Source organism: Wyeomyia smithii, chromosome 2 (assembly GCF_029784165.1).
Source record: "Wyeomyia smithii strain HCP4-BCI-WySm-NY-G18 chromosome 2, ASM2978416v1, whole genome shotgun sequence".
NCBI classification, from domain to species: Eukaryota; Metazoa; Arthropoda; class Insecta; order Diptera; family Culicidae; genus Wyeomyia; species Wyeomyia smithii.
In genome coordinates this window covers 214,020,286-214,043,431 of record NC_073695.1, presented here as the reverse complement: position 1 = coordinate 214,043,431, position 23,146 = coordinate 214,020,286, and the positions used below count along the sequence as shown (strand labels likewise).

Below are 23,146 nucleotides of genomic sequence, written 5' to 3'. Positions count from 1 at the left end.
GTTTTAAATTCGCCTGTAATCTTAGTTTTTTACTGCGTAACACGAACGAACATTGAAGAACAAATATAACTTTGTAGACACATGAAGTAGGCAGGTGATTCGTTTCATTTCATTTTTTTTTTTCATGAGTTTCAATGGTTTCATTTTTTTGCAAACCAATCTGATCAGATCAAAAAGTGATTTCCTAGTTCCACTCGCAGCAATCTTGGAAGCACAAGTCACGTTACGTAGCCGCATGGTGTTGGATATTGATTTGAACATTACGTTGCATGCGATCGGTACACAATCCGCAAACAACTAATACCTAAGTATATATTCGTAAACTGTTAAATTGAGCACCATCAGTAGAAGACTGTTAAAATGTGGGTAAATTCTGGCATACAACAAGACCCCAGTTGCTTGACGTCAGACACTGCAACAATTATCAAAACGATTGTAAGGATTTTTTATAAAATAAAAAGAAGAAAAACAAATATCAAGACTCAAATGATATTACAAACGTTCTTTTATACTATATTAATATACCGTATGTTTGCTTTTTATTTACCATCCAGTTTCAATCATTTTATTCCATATCAACAATAGTTTATATTGGTTTACTCATCTTGATACTACCGAGAACTCTGACAAATTGATCAGTTGGTATTTAAGCTTATTTGATATTTCAATTTTAGCGAATCAGTGTCACCCTTTCTGTTGTAGTCATATTGAATATTTTGTTAACTAAATCAAGTTTTGTCAAATACTGTCTCCGTTTGCAGGTCGCTGTGAATCTTGCTATATTGACGAAAGAATGTAATACCTAGTACGCGTGTGTTTGAATGTATGTTGCAGAAAAATAACACACTTATAGTAGCATTAGCAGCTCGTCTGCAGTTTTTGATTTTATATTATTTATATTTTTTATATTTTGCCCGCGATTCTAAAGGAAATTGTAACTTGAACATTAATTAACATGTACAAAAACGGAGCACTGATAAGATCATGTAAAGTTCCATCAAACAAAACGTAGCATTCGCTCAAACGAAGGAAGAGTCTTTAAGTGACTCTAATATAATAAAGATGGCTTAAATAAGTGAACAGCTCTCTGGTTTACATTCACTTGTACACTTCTCTGTATTTACCTAAATTTACCTTCATCTAAGGTCTATAAGTTTATTATAGATAATTTTCTTGCTTCATAAACCAGTTCTTCTAACGTTATCGTAGGTTGGTTTATGTAGTAAAATATATAAGTAAATATATTTCTTTTTTTTCGTCTGCATAGTTAAGGTAGGATGTTTTCTCCGCGTAAGTAGATCTTTTTTTATCGTGTGATTTTGTAGTCTGTGTATTTAAGCATTTGCGGTATGAATATAGAAAGCGGTATTTCTGAACCCTAGAAATAAAGTTATTGCCACACGTCTCGAACATTCATATTACCAAATTGATTGCTTAGTTTTTCAGATTGGGACTGAACTTGCTGGGCGGGAAAAGAAGCAAATGAAGCGGTTGTCATTCCTGATCCAGCAAAGCTGCCCAATTGTTGTGGTTGTTGCTGTTGCTGGAGCACAGAGTTGGGAAACTGCATTGCGCCGAAGGCTGGTTTCGACTGAATTGTGCTGGTGGCAGGAAACGGTCCATTGCTATACACCGCAGGGTTTCCTGGAACAGCTGTGGGTACCACTGCTGCAGGAGCCATAAACTGACCATTACTAGGGAATGCTTGGAAAGCACCAAATCCACCCGCTGCATTAACGGAGGAGTGACTATTGTTAATCTGATAAGGATTTGCAGGTATGCTGGCCGTTGTCACAGGAAAAGTGTTTGGCTGATAACTATTAAAGCTACCAAAACCTCCGAGATTTGAATTGAAATTGTTGTTCACCATTGTTGGTGGGACTGATTTGTACAATGCCAAAATGTTGTCTTTCGTAAGTTTACCGTGCAATTCACCAGTTTTGTTGGGTGCTTGATTGAAAAAATCAGCCTCTTCCTTAGCGAGATTGGATAAATCTTCAACGCCGGAGGTAGTTTTCTCGGTTGGCCGATTGGATGCACTGGACAATATGTCTAGCGAGTCGCTTCTATCTCCATTTATCTTTTTTGAACCGGTGTCTGTCGCTCCCAGAGAAAGACCCAACAAATCGGGTGTTCCCTGATTATTACCAGTTACAGAGGTCAATGCTGAATTCGCATTTTCCGTAGAATTTCTGCTGGATGCTTTTGTACTGCTGGCTGGTGCCTTTAACTTTAAAAGGGGACCTGCAACAGGCGCTGAGCTCGAACAAGTTTTCTTATCCCCGTGACTGGAACCTATTGTTGAAGCAGGTGAAGTGATCGAAATCTGCCCTCCACTTGACGCTGTTTTCTTCTTACGTTTTTGGCGCTCGAGTTCCTCATCTATTTCTTTATCCCAGTCGACTTTCGGAGGAGGGGGTGGTACCCATTCTCTAGCTAAATATTTTTTATGCTCATATTTGGCACGAATAAAACTCTCCAATGCGGAATCAGTCTGAGGGCGACGAAAGCCATCGGGTAGTAGTGCTTCATAAACAGCTCTAGCCCGCGAATTGCCCATCTGTTCTAACGAAACCTGTTTATGGAAGTTATACAATATTAACTGAAAGTAAATTTTAAGTTTATCACAATTTACCACTTGTTCCGGAGTCCAGCTATCTAAGTTGACAGACTTGACACGGGAAATATGCACGCCAAGATTGCGATGAATACCGGCGCAGCGTATGCACAAAAATACACCCAAATTCCACGAAGCCCATCGTGGTCCCTTGGCATCGCAATCAACGCAATACTTGTTGTCATCATCCCGAAGCATTTTGGTCAACAACAATTGACATTTTTCCTGGATTTGCTTCTGGCGTTCAGTTTCATTTTTACGACTCATTGTAATCCTTGTTATGAGCTAGCAGCTTGTGTAACTGAGATGTCGACACCAAGTGAATAGATTATACCTTAAATTTCTAAGACAATAGTTTGTGTTATTTATATAATATTCATTCAGTTACGTGCAATAAGACGTTTTCCGGAAACTTGGCAAATCACAATTTATACCCTCTTTCAAATGCTTTATTCAATTGATGTATACATTGAACATGACGCAATATATAAAGTTGAAGTTGTTTAATTTCTGAGTTATCACGTATAAAACAAGTATCCCAACTAGCAAATTTTTAAATAGTATCGAACATGTTTGATGCCTCAGTTTCTTTGCAGTGCATTTATATACTCAAATTCTAAAACGTCATCACGATGCTTCTGTTATTAGATTAACCGTTTGCATTTTTTCACAGTGGCTTGCAGAAAACAGTCAATTAACGCCTCTTCATAAGAACTATCACCAGCCTAACCATGAATCATGAAAATACCATAATTGATAAAACTGAGTTAGCAACAAACAATACATGCAACCACAGATAAACAGTGGATTTACGCAGGATATCACTCCTACTTACAAAAAAATCTCATGAAGTTATCAGAAAAAATCAGCTCCTCCCTCCCGTAGTTACCGCTGTTTTTAATATTAGCGCACAATCAAAATACACTTGAAAGCAATCAGAAAACGTCGCGAATTTTATTCATAATAAGCACTTACAGTTCATTAATAATTTTGGAATGGAAACTAAACAGAGAATGTGTGTAATGAGTTTCAATTTTCCAGCCTTCAGTTTTTTTTCTTCTGACTTCGATGTTCGAACTTTCACTGGGAAGAATCGTCACACAAAAGTTTGAAGTTTTTAAGCAAAAAAATCTTTTTTGTCGACATATTTGACACTTGGCAGAATGACATGGCACAAATAGTGAGGGATCGGACAGTCGGTACACGCTAAGGTCCTACACGGTGAATACATTTTGAGTCTATTTTAAGTGTGTTTCCACTTGACTTGATTTATCAAGTTGTAGTCGAGGAGTAAAGACCCAACCCGCAGAATCAATAACCATAAACGGATGATAATCCATATGGTTTAACGATGCCCCATACAGCCCGGACTATATCCTGAACTAGTTGTTAGGCACGTTTTATGGTTATTGATTATGCGGGAAGCACAATAGACCTTCCTATCTGAGCTAGTATTAGTGGTCGATTTCACTAATACAAGTTTACTTTTGTTGAAAACAATTAACACGCTGGTGGTAACAAAAAGTTTCCTCCTGCCCCGAACTTTTATTCAAGTTGTAAGCCAATTTTTAATTTTATTTCATCTGTTTTTCCGGGTTTTCCACTAAAACAAAGTTTGTTAAAACAGGTAACACTAATGAACTAGAATTCATAAGTGAAATATTTTTCGAAATTGAATATCAGCTGATTTTTTGGTTGAAAATAAATCGATTTTATAAGGATACACGACCAAGCTTGTTTTGGTGAGATCTGGCGTAGAAAGCTGCGTTGCGTTGACGTGAATTTGGCAGAAAATGTATGGACTAACTGTAAAATTGCCGCAAACGCAGTTGCAACGTATCCATTGTGTTTGGGCCCAAACACAGTGAATAAATTTGAGTTTTTTCGAGTTTTTCTGAGAAAAACTGGAAAATGAACAGCAAATCTGAGTAACTCCCGTGTCTCTGAATATCCATCCCTGAACTTTTTCCCCACCGCGAATATAAACATGAATGTTACTCAGTCTCACCGTTCATATATTTTTCTTCTTCTCAAGGTAATAAAAGATGTGAATCATCTGAAAATTTCGGAGTAAAGTAGTATTGAGCAATTTAGAGTTACTCACTAGCATAAGACTAACTCAGGCAAAAGCTGTATTGCCCCTCGGTTGTAGTAATATTTTCTTCTGTGTATCCAGCTTCCCACGAAGGGTAATGGCGGACAGTGCACGCCGCCCATTTTGACGTTTCCTGTAGGTCAGGGAATTTTTCAATCGCACTAACGCAGTAGAAAATATAACAACGTCGTAACGTAACATAGCACCTTAAACAAACAAACAATTTTGTTATTTAAATTTCGTCGTGCGCATGCGCGGATCAAAATAAACAAAACTGTTTATTAAAGTTGGTATGCTACGTTGCAAAATTTTTATGTTTTTCACTCCGTTACTGCGATTAAAAATCACCGCTTTAACTTTAGTTGAAAATTATGTCAAATTTTGAAAATATCGTTTTGAACTTATTAGTAGAATGATATCAAATATCGAAATAATGATTTTTTTTAATAAATTTCACTATCAACTGATAATTAAATTTAATGAAAATTTTTCATTCTCTCGATATAATATTAGAAAAAAAATCAAGTGTCATATGATAGAATGGGTGATACTGAGTATCGATACTCTCGAATCACGGTAATCTATTAATTGTCATATAAACGATACCTTACCTCACGGTCTCAAGCATACTTTGTGAATTTGGTATAACCACATACATAAGACATACGTAAAACTCAGGAAGAAATCTTCCAAAAAGTTGGTATAAAATGAACTACTCGAATGGTATTACACTCTGAATAAAATCACTGTTTGAGTTGTTTTTGAAGGCAGTGTACCTGCGCAGCCCTGTATTTGTCTCATTCCTACTCGAAAAATGCTGCATTGATTTTGTAAATAACTTTTTGACAGTTCCTTATGGGATTTTCTTTGGGGCTCGATAAAACAGACAAAATAATGACTTAAGTCTTCGCATTTGGCATCTCTGTCATAGCATGCGAACCAGGGTTATATTTCCACAGAAATGTCATTTTGTGCTCTACCAGGGTTATATTTTCTTGCAGCAGAAGTGTCACTTTGTTCACTACTCGCCAGTGAGTGAAAATTTAAAAAAAAAATATTTTTCAATTTATAAATCGAAGAAAAATCGTAGAGATTTAGGAAAAATACGTAGTGCCTACTGAAAGGTCGGTTATCGATTAGTATAAGAAAAAGCAAATATTTTTTCAAATTGTCAAAATGTGTGTGATGACAAAAGATTTTTTTCAGAAATCGGGTAAAATCTTACCCACCTTGAAATGAAACCGGTATCCAGATAAAATGCAGTTGTGACGATCACATTTTGCAAATAAACTGAGTAGGATTTTCCGACCCGTTTCCAATCTGTTATGATTTGCCACGCAATGTCCATTTAATCTAAAAAGCCTGCGATGAAATTTTAAGTGATTTTTTTTTAATATCAAATTTTACCTAAATGATGACTTCGGTCCAGGTACAGTCGCCGTTCGATAACTGCAAGACTTTTAACTGCAACGCTTTTTAACTGTAAGACCGAAAACTGCAGCAACTTTGCAGTTATCGGACCGCAATCCGTCAAATCTGATGTCAAAGTCATATTTGACATTGAGTGGCAGATCTCGCGGGGGGATTCTAAATGCATTCGAAAATGAAAATTGTTGAATCTCTAGAAATTTTTCAAAAGGACTCTTTCATTTCTTTCGATTTTTTTTCGATTTCGTTTACTTGTTGTCTCTTCATTCTAGATGGGAGATCATTCTAGATGGGAGATCATTCACTATCCAGTTTTCAACGAGCGGTAATGGCGAACAGTGCACGCAGCCCATTTTGACGTTTCCTGTAGGTCAGAGAATTTTCAATCGCAGTAACGGAGCGAAAAACATAAAAATTTTGAAACGTAGCATAGCAACTTGAATAAACAGTTCTGTTTATTCTGATTCGCGCATGCGCACGACGATCTTTAAATAACAAAACGCCCATTGTTTGTTGAAGTTGCTATGCTACGTTACGACATTGTTATATTTTCTACTCCGTTACTGCACTTGAAAATTCTCTGACCTACAGGAAACGTCAAAATGGGCTGCGTGCACTGTCCGCAATTACCGCTCGTGGCAAGCTGGATTAATCAATGAAGCAAAATCACCATGTTATGTGACTCACTTTCAGTAAGTATTATAAGAGAAAAAATATCCCTTGTGCATTGTTTGGCTAGCGTTCATTACTCAGCGAGGCTAGGCATAGTAGATCACAAACAATACTTTGTGACCTAGCGTTATATAGACCATTTTACGAACTGACAGGTGTCACGGATCCTGCTGACATTGATGTTGCTTTTACTTGGTTCTGAGCTTCCTGTCAAAATTTCATTCATGAATTGAGTTCAGAACGTCTCGTAAAATGGTCTATTGTAATGATGAACTTTATCTTCTCCTACATATTGGTTATGTAAAGTAGTTACTTAAACGCAAGTAATTATAATGCGGAAATATGAATATCAAATTCATTAATCGAATAGCTTGTCTCTTTTAGTTTTCTGCTATTTTTGCCACTATTCCATTAAAAAAATACATATCGACATCATTGAAAACAAAAATGGTGGTGACGGACCCCCCTCTAAATTTTGGCATATGTCAAGTGTTGCAGTTATCGAACGACGACTGTACTCAAAATAGGTACACTGAAAAATGAAACTACCAAAATATGCGTATTTTTGACGCAAATCAGCCCTTATGTGCGGGAAGGTACTTTTAGGTAAAATTGATTTACCTACTTTTGAGTACCTGGACAGAAGTCATCATTTAGGTAAAATTGAATACCTTGAATCATTAATATCAATAACAAAACTCCATACAAATTTAGGTATTTTTTTTTATTCGCATTTTATTAAGCTATTGCGTTGTTTTCACCTAATTTTATACGTATTGTTTACCTAAACTAGTGGAAACATTCAGGTTTAAGTAAATTTACGTTGTTTTCACGTGTTCGCTTAGTAAAATTTTCTTGTGTGTAAATCACTTTTACCTAGGGCTGATTTGCGTCAAAAATACGCATATTTGGGTAGTATCATTTTTCTGTGCAAGGACGATTATACACACCCCTGTAATAAAGATACAAAAGTCAAATGAGTATTTCTTAACCTCAAAAGATAGTACATATTCTCGCACGCGTGTTGCTGCATAATATTTAGACCGGGTATAAGTACGCATATCAATGGCGTATTAGTTGTTACTAAAATATTCGGAAGATATTTTCATTTATTTCACCTCCGTTGAAGAACAGAAACATCTGCATTATATTCTCTCATTATGTCCGACTTTGGTGAGTACGCTGGTGTTATTCATTATAGAAACACTGAAGGGCGGATGTGTTATAACAAGGCCTTTTTCATTTTAGAAATGGGATCTCCTGGTATCAAAAAAGACAAAAAAAGAAAGAAAATCAAACAAGAAGAAGGTATTGAAGTTGATAACCTAGGAGAAATTCAAAAAACAGCGGAATTTCAAATTAAAGCTTCAAATGCCATAGCCAGACTAGACACGTCGAAGTGGCCACTGTTGTTAAAACATTTTGATCGCTTGAATGTTCGAACCAATCATTACACTCCTTTGCCTTTTGGATCCTCTCCTCTGAACCGTAAAATCAAAGACTACGTAACATCTGGATTTATCAATCTTGATAAACCATCCAATCCGAGTTCTCATGAAGTTGTAGCTTGGATAAAGAAAATCTTGAAAGTCGAAAAAACTGGTCACTCCGGGACATTGGATCCAAAAGTGACTGGTTGTCTAATAGTCTGCATCGATCGGGCAACCAGATTAGTCAAAAGTCAACAAAGTGCTGGTAAGGAATACGTGGCCGTTTTCAAGTTACATTCAGCAGTTGCGAATATCGCCAAAGTTCATCAAGGATTGGAAAAACTTCGAGGCGCGCTATTTCAACGACCTCCGTTAATTTCTGCAGTAAAACGACAGCTTCGTGTTCGTACCGTCTACGATTCCAAACTTCTGGATTATGACGAACAACGCAACATGGGTGTATTTTGGGTGAGCTGTGAAGCTGGTTCCTACATTCGAACAATGTGTGTTCACTTGGGTCTTGTGACCGGAGTTGGAGGTCAAATGTTGGAACTCCGTCGTGTTCGTTCCGGAATCCAATCGGAAAAGGACGGCATGGTCACTATGCATGACGTCCTGGATGCTCAATACCTCTATGAAAATCATAAAGACGAATCAATGCTTCGAAGAGTTATAAAACCGCTTGAGGGGTTACTAGTTGGGCATAAACGTATCATTATGAAAGATAGCTCGGTGAATGCTGTTTGCTATGGGGCCAAAATAATGATTCCTGGTGTATTGCGTTACGAAGATGGTATCGAGATGGATCAGGAAATAGTGATTGTAACTACAAAGGGTGAAGCTATTGCCCTGGGCATTGCGCTGATGACTACTGCAACGATGGCCAGCTGCGATCATGGTGTATGCGCTAAGATCAAGCGAGTTATCATGGAACGTGACACCTACCCGCGCAAGTGGGGCCTTGGTCCAAAGGCTTCTATGAAAAAACAACTAATTGCTAGTGGAAAGTTGGACAAATATGGAAAACCTAACGATAAAACACCCAGAGAATGGTTGACCGGATATACGGATTTTTCAAAACCAACCGCTCCGGTGCAGTCAAATGGAGAAGATGATTCTGAACTGGCTGGGGGAAAGGTAATTTGGCTTTATATTATACTTGCGATTAAGAACGTGATTCAAAAACATTATGTTTTAGCGTAAGCTAAGTGTTGGTAGTGCTGCCGATAACTCAATGGAAACAACTGCTATAGACACAGAAGCCGCAGAGAAAAAGAAGAAAAAGAAAAAAAAGCACAGGAAAGATGAAGAAGGAATTGAAGCGACTGCCTCGTCTGAAGCTCTGGAAACGGAAACTATTACAGAAGAGGTAAATAAGCATAGTATGCTTTCATATACAACAGTTATATAAATATTCTGTTTTAAGGCTCTCGATTCCAAAAAGGAAAAGAAAAAAAAGAAAAAGGATAAGAAACCAGCAGAGGAGGACGAATAAACGAGGGAAGTCTTATCAGGGTTCGGTTTTTGCTACGGTTGCTTCAGACGTTAATCGCTGCGCCACAATTGTTGTGGCTTCCTTAATTCACGAGCCTACTTTAGCATATTCAGTGGTCAATTTTATCTCACAGTTAACTGTTAAATTTGCTTGCTATTACCTTTAGTTCTATAATTTGCAAAATTTTATTTTTTATGGTTTTTCTAAAGCTGTAGGCCAATCGATGCTAAGGATGAATATTCTGTAGCTGGCCAGTTGTGTTGAATTAAGGAACGCGTGTCGATTATTGCAAAATCTAACAATAAATACAAACAGACAGCGTTTGTTACCTAACTGAATATAGGTACAAAAGTATTTTTTATGATGCGAAATGTTTGTTTTCGTTAGATATAAGGATTATTGAAAAATTTATTCAATATTTGAAAAAATTAAGTTTAAACGGCGTACTTTCATTTATCCGTAAGTCGTAGGTGTGACAGAATCAATTTTGGAAATGAGAAACTACCCATAATGAAATTGAATCTGGCGCTCCCGCAACCCGCATTTATCAACTACTTTTAACTAAAGATGGCAGTTGGTGAATTTAGAGATGGCGCATTTTTATTTGTCGATCAATTTTTACTTACTCTAAACCACTTAATTCAATATAAAACGATAAATACAATGCTGTTTGTATTGTAATCACAATCTCATGAGATAAAATGATACACAATATATGTATATAATCTAAATGTTAAGTATAGAATCACAGCATTGATAAACTGAAGTCACTAAGTTCGAGAAAAAATAAAAACAGATTTTTTAAACATTAAATAACTTCAATTTTACGTGAACACTTTAAATCCTTTTTGAAAAGTAAGCCTTGCATTAACTATGCATGGTGTCGGTCATTTATTCTGAAAAGATTATTGCCAAAATAAATGTTAATTTGCAGGTCATACACGTTGCGTTTTTTGCTATCTATAACATTTTATGGATAATATATCGGTCCTGGTAATCCTCACCGAATGTTAATCGTAGTTTTCAGCTACTGTAGGGCTTTCGCTTCTTAAGACCTCCCTAAAGCAAATTCTGTGCGATTACACTAGTCTCGATACTAACCTTGTACATTGCAAAGTAAATGACATTTATAATTTACTGAATTGCTACTGTTTAAGGTCATTGAAATACGATAGTAGTTGGTTTTTGATGAACGCGATTGAACGTATTTCAATATTTTTTCCATCATGTGACAGAAAGGCAGCCATTTTTCTATATTTTCTACAATGCCCAGCGGTTGTGCAGCTGTCAAATCAGGCCAGTGTTAGTGCTTTTTACTTGAAAACTTCACAGTTCGCTTCACAATGTGGTAAATTTTGCTCTCACTTATGCTCGATCGACAGTTCGTGCCAAGACTCAGAAGTGTGTAGATGGTCTGTGCTCGGCTAAGCAATAGTGTAGATTTTCAGTGCTATTCGAGTCAAATTGTGAATGGTTTACATGTGAGACTTTCAAACTAAAGTTGCTTTTAAAAAGAGTTAAATAAATGAATTAATTTTGCCGTGCTCAAAACAGTTCCAATCAAGTGAATAAAACTCAAGATAAACGGGAAGATATAAGATTGTCGATCAGAAGAAGACCAGAAACGGCGGTGGAGGAGACTGGATGTTTTTGCTTCTATGTTCCCAAGAAAGGGAGAGCGAATAATTCGTACATTCGGTAATAGCAACAATAATCGCACAGCGCTGCACTAGCATAGCATTGCAAGGAACGTAAAGAGAAAGAGCAAACGCGGCACGCGAACAGAAGAGAGCGCTGCACATCGCGATTCATCTTTGTATCAGTTTTGTTTTGCTAATCAAGCCACCACCGAAAGGAGAGAAACAGGTTTGTGTTATTTTTGTTTGTTTATATTTTTGGGTATCGAAAGCGGTAGGGAGTAGACCTGTGCGCCGACCATATCATCGGCGGCGGCGGCGTAGAAAACATTTTACCTCGGTGGCGATCGGCGTGACGCCGTTGGTATTTCTCGGCGGCGGCGGCGTATACCGGCGTGACACTAATTACCACTTCTAAAATAATGCGTGTGATGTGTACACTCTCATGTTCGGTTTTTAATTCAACATAAATAAATAAAAATATGTTCATCCGGGTTGACAGGATGTCAAAAAAAGAAATAAGAATGGTTAGGAATCAAGTAAACAAACAATTTAACAATCAGCAAAGAAATGACTATCGGCGCGATAAAAATTTCCTTGGCGGCGCGCCGACTCAAAATCATCGGCGGCGGCAGCGTGCGTAAAAGTGTCGGCGGCGGCGGCGCGGCGTGGCGGCGCACAGGACTAGTAGGGAGACTCGAGCTAGCAAAACGCTCTCATGCCAAAGCAAAGCCTAGATGCTACACTCCGGTTTCGGAGTGATGCCTTCTGTTACTCCAATTGACAAACTGTTAGTGTATACGGGATGATTAAGAACATGTTACTGATCTGATCATTATGCGTATAAAGATTTTTTTTTTCTAAACGGCACGTGTTTTTGCGTCGTTTTCTTGCTGTCAGTGCCGTGGGCGGGATAGGTGTTAATATTTGTTTGTTCTTTACTAATTTCGAGTTTTTCTTACAAATGAGATATATTTAGAATGTTCTGTATGAAAAAAAGGAAAAAAAGTGTTATTTTAATCTAGAAAAAAATATTGGATTTCATTGTATATGTTGACGGATTTAATATGGCAAATGTTCTCTCAGTTTTCAAACGATAATAACAGCATAACCACATGATGAATAACAATAACCAATATGTTGTTGGATGGATGAAATGTTGGACAATTTGGAAATACACGAGTTGTTAACATTATTTCGTTGGTAAAAATTGTTAAAAAGTTTCAAGGACTAATTTACGCAAGCATGCCTAACACAGACGACATGAACTAATTACTGTGACTTTCTCGATACAATTATTAAAAGAAAATAATCTCCCCGTCCCAACACCTCCATTAATGTTTACTTCCAAGAACTTAGACTAATTTAATGTCTCGAAGGAAAAGATTTTTCGAGAAGCTTGAAACAACCCCCATTCTTGAACAATGTGTTAACCTACTGTTTGAACGTAATAAAAACTGATGTCTTGAACGAAAACATGCTGGTAAAGGCAACAGTACCGTACAGCACAGGTAGAGCAGAGCGCCGCTGGTCTATGTTTGCAGACGATTTCTATCCTTGTGCAATCAAAGAAAAACTTCGATGCTGCTGATGGCGATTAACAGTTCATCTCATGAATATGGTAACTATAAAAACTATGAATTGCTCAACCAGAATTGCACATTTTTGTAATAATTATAAGTTATACAGTGATGGCGAAAACAATAAATACACTTGCAGTGTTGGTGATTTTCCATATTTTCGCACTGATTTTAGTTGTTGTATGCTTTTATGTTACGTCATTACGATCTTCAGACACTCTTTTCGAAAGAGGAACGGAGATATAACTGAAATTTTTTAGTGTCGGTGATTTCGAATATTTTTTGCGTGAGGAAGTGTTTTTTAGGTGGCGAAAAAAAATAAATACACTATCAAAATTTATTCACTTCTGTTCGAGCGTCTTTATAGAAAATCTTCACTACACTTTACACTTTTTATTCACTTTCACTATTTAATTCTATCACTTTTCACTTGCATATACGTATTTTAACACCTACATAGTGCCGTCGTCAGTGCTTATTTGGACTGTACAGTCCAAATAAGCACTGACGACGGCACTATGTAATTGTTGAAATACGTATATGCAAGTGAAAAGTGATAGAATTAAATAGTGAAAGTGAATAAAAAGTGTAAAATGTAGTGACACTATCAAAATATATTCACGAAACATTCCAACTAAGCTTTATTTCTCTACATATCGTTGGAAAAGTGACTTTTAACGTTACAAAACTTACTTTCAATATTTTATAGCATGTCCTTTGTTTCGTAAGATCTTATTCGTAGTATATTTACCACTAGGTTTTCACGAGTAAAAGCTGGAATAGCATACCACGTTGCCTGTACGATGTTCCATAAGTCCATAGTGGTATTCAGTCAACGTTCGAACGTTTTGGAAAAGTTTTCCACGTTATATTTTCAACTCAATTTAGTCTTTTTTTACGGCATTCCATATAAATTTGGAACGCGTCCCCCGCGTAAAAAAATCTGTCTGCAAAATACGTTTATTAGCTGTCTTCGTAATACAGTGATAGTTATTGTTGGCAAACAAAAAAAAAAAAACTTGGCGAAAAAAAACAAAATGAATCCTTTCAAACTTCAACTTCGCTCCAATTGTTGATTGCTACGATTTTTTGCTTGAACTTGTTGATAATTTTGTTTGACATATCTTCTAATGTTTCCCTATTAGTGTGCCTATGTAACGGATTCGAAATAATTTTCAGAGTAAGATTCATATAATAAATTTGATTTGATCATAGTTAGACAAAACCATTCAATATGATAACGTAAGTATTGTTGAATTTGAGAGGTTAAGTTGGATTTGGTTTTTGACGAAATAGGATTAATTCTGATTTAGACGCATTAGGAGAAATTCTTGGGGCTTATTCAACAACAACTTTACGCTTGTGTCGTGTCAAATACATAAATGTTTGAACAAAAAAAAAAAACCACATGCACAACATTGCCAAGTGCAAACGAAATTCTTTTGAATGTTTTCGAATATATTTCGAACAAATTATAAAGATTTCAAGGGAAGACTTAAACTAAAACTAATTAAGTCACTAATTAAAAACCCCTCTAATAACAGTGTTTAGTTGTATACTCTAGGGTTGTATACCTTGCAATATTTTTAGAACGATGCGGATTTTCAGGAGTGGTGTCCGGATTTCATCCGAATTTATCAAACCTTTCGAAAAACATACTAGAATTAATTATGGACTCAGAGTTGTATAAGTTTTTAAAGACCTAACTTGATTTACTGAAGAAAATTGCATTTCAAGAAAAGTATACATTCGAGCAAGAAAAAATCCATTGTTGTCTAGGAACAGGTTTTAATTTTTATTTATGTTGTTTTCATGGAACTTTGAAGAAAATATGTATCGTTTGATTAAATTTTTTTTAACAAATAATTTTTTTTTTCTTGATTTCTCCATTATCGGACCGGTTTAGGTAATTTTTTTGTAGGTTTTATAAAATAATTAGATTTTTAAAAAATGAGACCTTTAGATAATTTATCTTTAATTTCAATTTTACCTTTTTTTAGATAAATAATTTTTTTCTAGAGTGTATATTTTTTTCGGAAAGACAAAAGTACTATCTACAGCTTTGTCGAAGGCATCACACCGATCAAACAAACTGTTTTGGCCCTAAAAATATTTGTAATCATCAATACCTTCCCAAAATAGAATTTTCAATAGCTTCTCAAAAATGAGCCGTGTTAAAAAAATATAACCAGTAGCACAAAATGGCACCTTTTGCGTATAGAAAAGTCTATGCAAAATTTCAGCCAAATCAAAAATGACAATTTAAAAAAAATTTAAAACTGGTACATTTTTTGTGAAACTGCTCTATATTGACATAAAAAATGTAAACACTTGGTCTAGAATTGCATCGCATTGAATGCGAAAGGATATTGATAATTAACTCGATATTTCAAATACAAAATTAAAAACAACACTTCTGAATTGTCTAAGTACAATTCAACATTTTCGCCATGTTGATTATGTTGAAACAATGTAGCGTATGTATATTTGTTTCGTATAAAAATTCAAATTAAGCGAGGTTTATGTGATATATTACAACCCACGAAATATAAACTTTCATTTTTAAATTAATGATATTATAACCCGTAAAATACATTTAATTTCCCAAAGTTATGAGCCAATAACTCAAAGTTTATAACCAGCTAAAAACCTAAGCTAACCAAATTCCCACAGTCCGATTCCAGACAACATTCCGATTGTCCTTTTTCTCAAGACCAAACCAACATTCCAACTAACCAATTCCCACAATCCGATCGATTGTATTCAGTATCAATTTCCATAAACGCAATCCCATCAAATCACACTTCGGCAATAACCTCAAATGCGCTCCTATGAAGTTAATATTTTAGATGTTTGCTACCTATATATGTTGGATATGGTGTGAATATGTAAGGTGGTTTATAAATATGTTAGACTTATGAGGAAAAATTATCAATTGAGTTTTAGAAGCATTGGAAAAGATTTTCCACATTTGTAAGAAAAATATCAGCTTTTCGCGACTGCATATGACACGAACACTTTTTCCTTTTACGGTAATGCTTGTGTCATCGCAGAACAATGACTTTGTGCATCCTGAAAGTAAATCAGGAAGATCTGAAGTAAATTTGGTATTATAAAAATTTGGAAAATCGGTCGAACGATTGCCAAATGAGAGTGAAATTATTAAATTTGGTTTCGTAAGCCAGAACGAATGCATTTTGATTTGGAATATCGCCATTTTCGTTTCCAAAGAGGCTGTGATTGATATTTTTATTAGAAATCGATCATTTGCCATGTAAAAATGAAATAATAATATGTTTTCAATAATATACGTATATTAGCTGCCTTCGTAATACAGTGAAAGTTATTATTGGTAAATGAAGCAAAAAACAAAAATGTATCCTTTTAAACTTTAACTTCGCTTTAATTGTTGCTACGATTGCTATGATTTTTTTGCTTGAACATGTTGATAATTTTGTTTGATATATATTCTAATGTTTTCCTATTAGCCTATTAGTGAGCTTTGATATTCACTATTTTTTACGCTTGATACGTAACTCATTAAAAACCGCGTAAAATCTAAATACGCGTAAAAAAACTTTACTGTACATAGTTTTCACTAGAGATCAATTTCGACCCGATTCATCTTATAGGACCTACGAATACTCTTGTTTTATTACATAAAGTAAACGTTTGAAATTTCATTCATAGTCGGCGGATTTTCATACTACTCAAATAATTACTGGTTCGGCAAAAATCAACATGAAAAGAGTTTTTTGAAAATACTGTAAAAAGTCACTATCACCCCATTTCATGTAGCAGATGATCCCAATAATTTGGGAGAAAAGCCTGTTTACTACACAAAACATGTTTTTAACAAGACCAATGTTAACGTTAGGAAGTGGACCATCTCATATTTTTTTTCAGCATATTGCTTCAAACGAGTGATCTGATGACTTTCCAGTTAAAAAAACATCTGCGCATGTGGCCTAACGTAAATCTACTCAGAGTTATTCTATAACTATAACTTTTAACCCAACAAACAAATTGGTTGATATAACTCACGCTCAACTCTGTTAACTGAATCCTTATTTGGTAAAAAATGATCATATAAGATGCATGAAATGCGCCTATGTGTACAAGTCTGGAGGCCATATACGTACACTGTTAAAAAAATTGTTAGATTTTGTATAACTTCGCAGGCTATCTTAAATGGTCTCATTTGAAACTTTAAATTGCATTCTACACAACTTAGAGGAATGACGCATTTTACAATTTTATATGACACGTTAAATTGCTTCATATAAAACTCAATATTGCGTATTATCGGATTTAAATATTATACGATATAAACAAATTTAAAATTGCATCTTATGGAACTTAAAATTCGACATGCACATTTTAGCGATTTAGAATTAATATCCTTATACGACTTCTGGTTTGCTGGGAAGTTTCTTGGATGCTCTTCCATGAAGTGGCTCTAACTTTAAGTGTATGCCGCTTAGAGCAAATCCATTGGTTTAATTGGAAAGCTGGGAAAGTTTTCTACCAAATACAGCTTTAACCTGCTTAGTTAAATGTGAAAAATAACATTTCGGAAGCAAAAATGTTCAATAGTAGTACTGTTGTGAAGGTATTTCGATGTTTTCTCACAAAAAAAAACATGGTTAACATTATTGTTTTTCTAGGTTGAATTGAATATTTTCAACCGCTTTACAGTTCCTTTTTTGACACCAACTCTCTTTCAGCTTTATTTTTCGTGAAATTTCAAATTTTAATGCAGCATGTTTGATCGTTCCCTTCCACTAAACATGCAGCATTGAAATTGCAATTTCTCAAAAAAATAAATCAGATAGAGAATTGGTGTCGAAGAGCGAACTGTAGGCCGGTTCAACAAATTCAGTTCGGGCTAAGAGAACAATAATGGTAACCACTTTTTTTTTTGTGAGAAAATATCAAAATACGTTTGAAACAGTACTACTGTTGAACATGTTTGCTTCTAGAATGTTATTTTTTACATTTAATAAGACATGTAAAAGCTGTAGCTGGTAGAAAATTTTCTCAGTTATCAAATAAAACCAATAGAATTGCTCTAAGTGGTATACACTTGAAGTTAAAGCTACTTTATGAAAGAGCATCCGAGAAACTCAATAGTTGAATAATTTCGAGTAGATTAACGTTAGAGCATATGCGTAGAAGAAATTTTTTTCATCCTTATATCACCCCTGAAATACTCCCAACAAGGAACCAATCGCCCTGTATTTTTGTACATTGCTTAAGGTGGAAGTGTGTTGAAGCCACTAATGGCCGACTTCGAGCCACCACGTGGTCGACTTCCAATTTTCAACGGCATACCACTCATATCCTCATGTTTGTTATGGTGATGAAAACATAAGACAGTGTTTTTATAAGTAACCCCTTAGCTTTTTTCGAATCTTGTTCCGATGAAAATGCGTAGTCAACCACCTGGTGGCTTCAATGCGGCTTCTACACCCTACAACCTAAAATAAATATGCAAAGCTATAGAAAACAATACTCTCCCACTTCGATGAAAACACCGATGTTTAAATGAAACAAGGAATCTAATTTGCAGGTTTACTTGCAGGACCCGAACTACGAATACAACACAGTTTCTGTTGATAACAGTAACAGATTTCTTATGAAATACAGAAAAGAGATTTCACACGCCGAAAACACAAGAGACTAATATGTATAATAAAATTTGAATTCAAATCTCATATCTGTTAATTCAAATGAAATTCACACGGCAAACAGTTTGCCGTTGTCATATAATAATTACTGTGGGGAAATTGAGGAATAATTTAATAATAATAATATTACTTTTTTTCCTTTTTTTTTTACTTTAATTAATTAACATGACCTCGATGGCTTGCGGCATACGCTGTCAATACTCGCTTTCGGTGTTTTGGATATTAAATTAGTGGCAAGCGAACGTTGCAAATCATTAGACCAATTAGCTCATTCGAAAAAAGGCAATATTATTTTTTAATTCGTTCGAATCGATCTTTCGTACAAAGTGTGAATATATTCTTTCTGTGTGGTTTGACTTGTAAACTACAATAGAATTTAAATTTGCTTCAAAAATTTAAAATTCATAATTTGATAAGATATTTTATACGATATACCTTATTAGTAAATATTGAAATAGCATTATTTTCAGCAACTCTCGTCTAACATTTTGTTTATTCTTTTTTTATTTTTAGATACACCTTTCGACACTAACATTTGTAACATAATCGTCAAAAACTTTTACGTCGAACAAACGAAGAGTAACGGCCATTCAGCTAACAGTGTTAACATACGATCAGCGTCATCAATGGAGGAACATGGTGTGGCTGTGTCACAGGGTGCGGATGAAGGAGGAGGGAAAGCTGGAAGTAGCGTTGATCGTCCCTTCGCTTCTGTTAGTGGCGAAGGGGACGAAGCAGTAAAGTCTGAAGGAAGCAGCCAAAATCCGCCAAAACAGTCACGTCCACGGTCGCATGGCAATAACAAGAACAAGCTGCATTTTTCAAGGAATCAGGGTAAAAATAAAAAGTGGAAGCTAAACAAGTTTAGAAGAAATCAAAAGGATAGCGGTTGCGGAAAAAAGAAGGACCAACAGAAAAATCAAGATTGTCCGTCTATTGGTTGCAAGGGGGATGATAAACAACAACAGCCTGGTGGGGCCAACTCAGACCAGAAACAGTCGCAAGGTGGTGGAAAAAGTAAACACTCGAAACAAAATTCAAATAACTTGATGCAAGTACGAACTAAGTGTTTGCAGGCGGTTTCGAAATTTTTCCTACCGGATAAACGTCCTAGGAAAGATTGCATTATTCCACCAACCAAGTTTCTTTTAGGAGGAAATATTTCGGATCCTTTGAATTTGAATAGTTTGCAAAATGAGTCAGAAAATGCTATTACCCCGAAATCGTCACCAATTCCCACTCCTCCACATTACAAGAACAAAATAGAAGTTATTATACCGCCCAATATCAATGATCCGCTACATTTGTTGGATCCGGTAGATTCAGTAGAATACGAAATGCAGCTGTGTTCTCCAATGAAGAAAAAGCAACGTGCCCGCAACAAACGAAAACGAAAGTCAAAATCTGATAAAAATAATCAAAGCATAGAAACCAATAACAGTAACTTGAGTGGGCAGTTGAGTATAAGTCTTTCAGAGACCGAGGCAACCACTGCAGAGGAGGCCCAGTTAGAAGCCCCGTCGGTATCAACCAGTAGGGAAGCGGATCATACGTTGGAGAGTGGGAATACCGGAGATCGGGATCGGAGCCACAAACATTTGAAGTTGGATTTGGAGATTTGCAGGAAACGTCGCATTAGTGAAAGCACTTGTGCTAGCAAAAGCAAGTTACGGCGAATGGATTCTATGGATAAAATAGTTAGTCCTGTTGTTCCACAACCCGGTGCTTGGAAACGCGGTCATTGGCCAACATTACCGGTTGGAGGGCGAAATCGCACAAGGACGCAATCATGTACATCTAATTGCGACGACTCACAGCTAGCTCCCAAGCAAAGTGCAACGGAAACCGACAGTAATACCAACAACAGTGCACAGTCGTCTGAAACAAATCAGATCAACAAAAATAACGAGGAGCCCAGTACATCTGCAATTGGTGGAGAAGAGTGCACTACTAAACCTCAGGAAGAAACTAAGTATCACTACGGTAATTATGATCGATACTATGGATATCGTAATTTGAACGAATTTATAGATGTACGGCTCAAAGTTTTTCTGCGAAATCCGTATTTGTTTCGCGAAAAGGATGTGCTTGATATAGGCTGCAACGTAGGCCTAATGACCATTGCTGTAGCAAAAATGTTACATACAAAAAGCATTACAGGCGTTGATATAGACAGTAAATTAATATCTAAAGCCAGGCGAAATTTGGTAACGCACGTTCGTGTTCCTCCGGAAGAATCGTATAAGTCAATGATGAAAAATAGAAGAGAGGCCCATAAAGCTGAGAAAGCTGAGCCCCACATTAAAGATCCTGAATCTACATCTATAGAAACACTGCAGAGTACAAAACAGCTGGAATCTACCGAAATTGTCCCAGAGTGTTCTAAAAAATCAAAACAAAAGAGCAGACAACACCATCGACGAAAATTTGTTGGTAATAACCACGCACATGGCAAACATCATAACAATCATCATCACAACCACCGTCAGCAACAACATAAGAGAGATCCTCGAAAAGGAAAGGCGGATTTCTTTCCAATTTCTTTTCCGTTATCACTCAGCAATATAGGCGCAAGAGAGTGTCGGTTGGATATTGGCTGCCCTGATCGACGATTTCCTAACAATGTAATTTTCAAAACTGTAAGTAAAGCATTGTTGTTTCATCAATGAATTCATGATGAAACTTGCAAAAATTATTCTTAAAAGACATTTATATACAGTATGCACATCAAGATTATATTCAATCCTACACGGCAAATTGGTACAATATAAATTTTTGTTCACTTCTGATACCATCTCAACTATTTCCAGATGAATTACGTTTTGAAGGATGAGTCTCTTATCAGCTACGATACACAACAATACGATTTGATATTATGCTTGTCTGTTACCAAGTGGATCCATCTCAATTTTGGCGACAACGGATTGAAGTTGGCATTCAAGCGAATGTTCAACCATCTGCGCCCCGGAGGAAAGCTAATTCTGGAAGCCCAAAACTGGGCAAGCTATAAGAAAAAGAAAAAGTTAACGGTATAAATCTTTCAATCATCAGAAATTAAATCATTTTATAAATATCTTCGTACTTTTCAGGACACCATTTTTGAAAACTATAAAAATATTGAATTTTTTCCCAATCGATTTCATGATTTTCTATTGAGCCCAGAAGTAGGTTTTAGTCACAGTTATCCACTGGGCATTCCGCGTCATTTAAGCAAAGGTTTTAGACGGCCTATTCAGGTGATAAACGACCTTATGATCAATTAGAAAATGTAACTATGATTATTTTTTAAATTTTCAGTTATACGTAAAGGGTGATTTTACACCAAGTCAGGCACAATGGAGTGACACATATCATCCGCAAACACCCTATGTGAATAATCACAACATATATTCAGATATCGCCACACCAACGAGAAATAATTGCATTTGGGGTTCAACTACACCATACCAACCAAGTTACAGTACCCGCTGTACGCCGGTGCATGGCTTTATGGCAACATCTCCTTACTACAATCCACGTCAAACCGACAGCTATCAACCAAGTTATGGCGCTAGTAGTCGACGGGGAAGCTACTGTTTTGCATCACCACTATACTCGACTACCTGGTCGCCGCCATCGGATTTATGTCACCGACGATCCGCCTCAAACACGCCTAATTCGGCGAGTATTAGAAGTGCTGAAAACGATGAAAACTATTGCGCACAACAAAATCGACCCCACGTGTATCCCCCTATGGAGGTTTTTCCGTTAGAAGCGTCTGCTTACGGAAGGTTACAAGGACAGGAATCGAGTAGCATACGTCAGACAGATTCTGACTCAGAACCGTCATCTAATTCTGCGTCGCAAACACCAACCAGACCCGATTTGGATCAATCTTCTAACTCGCCAAGCACTACACAATCGCAACCGGACAAGTAAAAAAAAACAGTTTGATTTTTTTTTCTGCACAACACATCGTATTTCATTCTGTGATTGAATTTCATGTTGACATTCAGCAAATTTCAAAACCAATCTATACCTAGAATTGATGCGAAACTAGTCCGCTGACGCTATGAGTTAGATTGCATTTTCTGGTGTTGAAGATAGAAGGTAGTGAAAAGGGTCCATGGTCCTTGATTTTGCTTTGTTACATTTTGTCTTGTATCTCAGATATCTACTAAGAATAGTACTGTACATAGCTCGTAAGAGGATTACAAATCTTATCTACTATTATTTGGGAAACACCAATTTATTTCTGATGACTTTTCCCATAGCGCATATTTATTTCCTTCAATGAATTTCATGTACTTTAAGAGAAACTCTCAATTTTATCACGACTTAGTTGTGCCTCAAGAGTAATGCCGTACCTAGCTTTCGTGCGGAAAGATTAATTCAAACGAAAAAAGGATTTTCAACACTTTCATACGAATGTAATACGTTCGAAAACAAGAATAAAGGCTCAAGCACAACGGATACGTTTGCGTTGCGTTGACGTTAATTTGACAAAAAATGTATGGGCTAGC

At 36.1% G+C, this 23,146-nt stretch overlaps 4 protein-coding genes and 1 long non-coding RNA gene across 5 annotated transcripts in view; 3 read left to right on the top strand and 2 right to left on the bottom strand.

The window, feature by feature from the left end:
- The window catches only part of LOC129725212 (nuclear inhibitor of protein phosphatase 1), a 489,093-nt gene that overhangs the window by 2,223 nt on the left and 463,724 nt on the right, over positions 1-23,146 (top strand). The window lies entirely within an intron of this gene.
- Positions 488-3,757, bottom strand: LOC129725207 (stromal membrane-associated protein 1). The gene is made up of 3 exons (XM_055680756.1): positions 3,593-3,757; positions 2,636-2,960; positions 488-2,575 (listed from the first exon to the last, which is right to left on the bottom strand). The coding sequence occupies exons 2-3, from the start codon at positions 2,882-2,884 to the stop codon at positions 1,391-1,393; spliced, it is 1,434 nt and encodes a 477-aa protein (XP_055536731.1). The 5' UTR covers positions 2,885-2,960; positions 3,593-3,757; the 3' UTR covers positions 488-1,390.
- LOC129725204 (H/ACA ribonucleoprotein complex subunit 4) lies at positions 7,791-10,169 on the top strand. The gene is made up of 4 exons (XM_055680747.1): positions 7,791-7,985; positions 8,061-9,379; positions 9,441-9,611; positions 9,669-10,169. The coding sequence occupies exons 1-4, from the start codon at positions 7,973-7,975 to the stop codon at positions 9,735-9,737; spliced, it is 1,572 nt and encodes a 523-aa protein (XP_055536722.1). The 5' UTR covers positions 7,791-7,972; the 3' UTR covers positions 9,738-10,169.
- Positions 10,316-10,996, bottom strand: LOC129725223 (uncharacterized). Its single transcript, XR_008728033.1, has 2 exons — positions 10,742-10,996; positions 10,316-10,633 (listed from the first exon to the last, which is right to left on the bottom strand). It is a non-coding gene; the product is annotated as an uncharacterized LOC129725223 (long non-coding RNA).
- Positions 11,107-22,856, top strand: LOC129725200 (7SK snRNA methylphosphate capping enzyme bin3). Its single transcript, XM_055680731.1, has 5 exons — positions 11,107-11,603; positions 19,158-21,283; positions 21,455-21,673; positions 21,734-21,880; positions 21,942-22,856. Exons 2-5 carry the CDS (start codon positions 19,271-19,273, stop codon positions 22,560-22,562), a joined length of 3,000 nt encoding a protein of 999 aa, XP_055536706.1. The 5' UTR covers positions 11,107-11,603; positions 19,158-19,270; the 3' UTR covers positions 22,563-22,856.

What these genes read in the sequence shown, in the direction of transcription:
- LOC129725204 (XM_055680747.1), top strand. An exon ending in CTGAACTGGCTGGGGGAAAG is followed by an intron (nt 9,380 to 9,440) that starts GTAATTTGGCTT and finishes ATTATGTTTTAG; the next exon opens with CGTAAGCTAAGTGTTGGTAG. An exon ending in CGGAAACTATTACAGAAGAG is followed by an intron (nt 9,612 to 9,668) that starts GTAAATAAGCAT and finishes TTCTGTTTTAAG; the next exon opens with GCTCTCGATTCCAAAAAGGA.
- LOC129725200 (XM_055680731.1), top strand. Translation starts at nt 19,271, where the DNA reads ATGGAGGAACATGGTGTGGCTGTGTCACAGGGTGCGGATGAAGGAGGA. An exon ending in ACAATGTAATTTTCAAAACT is followed by an intron (nt 21,284 to 21,454) that starts GTAAGTAAAGCA and finishes AACTATTTCCAG; the next exon opens with ATGAATTACGTTTTGAAGGA. An exon ending in AGAAAAAGAAAAAGTTAACG is followed by an intron (nt 21,674 to 21,733) that starts GTATAAATCTTT and finishes CGTACTTTTCAG; the next exon opens with GACACCATTTTTGAAAACTA.
- LOC129725207 (XM_055680756.1), bottom strand. Translation starts at nt 2,884, where the DNA reads ATGAGTCGTAAAAATGAAACTGAACGCCAGAAGCAAATCCAGGAAAAA. An exon ending in GCTGGACTCCGGAACAAGTG is followed by an intron (nt 2,576 to 2,635) that starts GTAAATTGTGAT and finishes TTCCATAAACAG; the next exon opens with GTTTCGTTAGAACAGATGGG.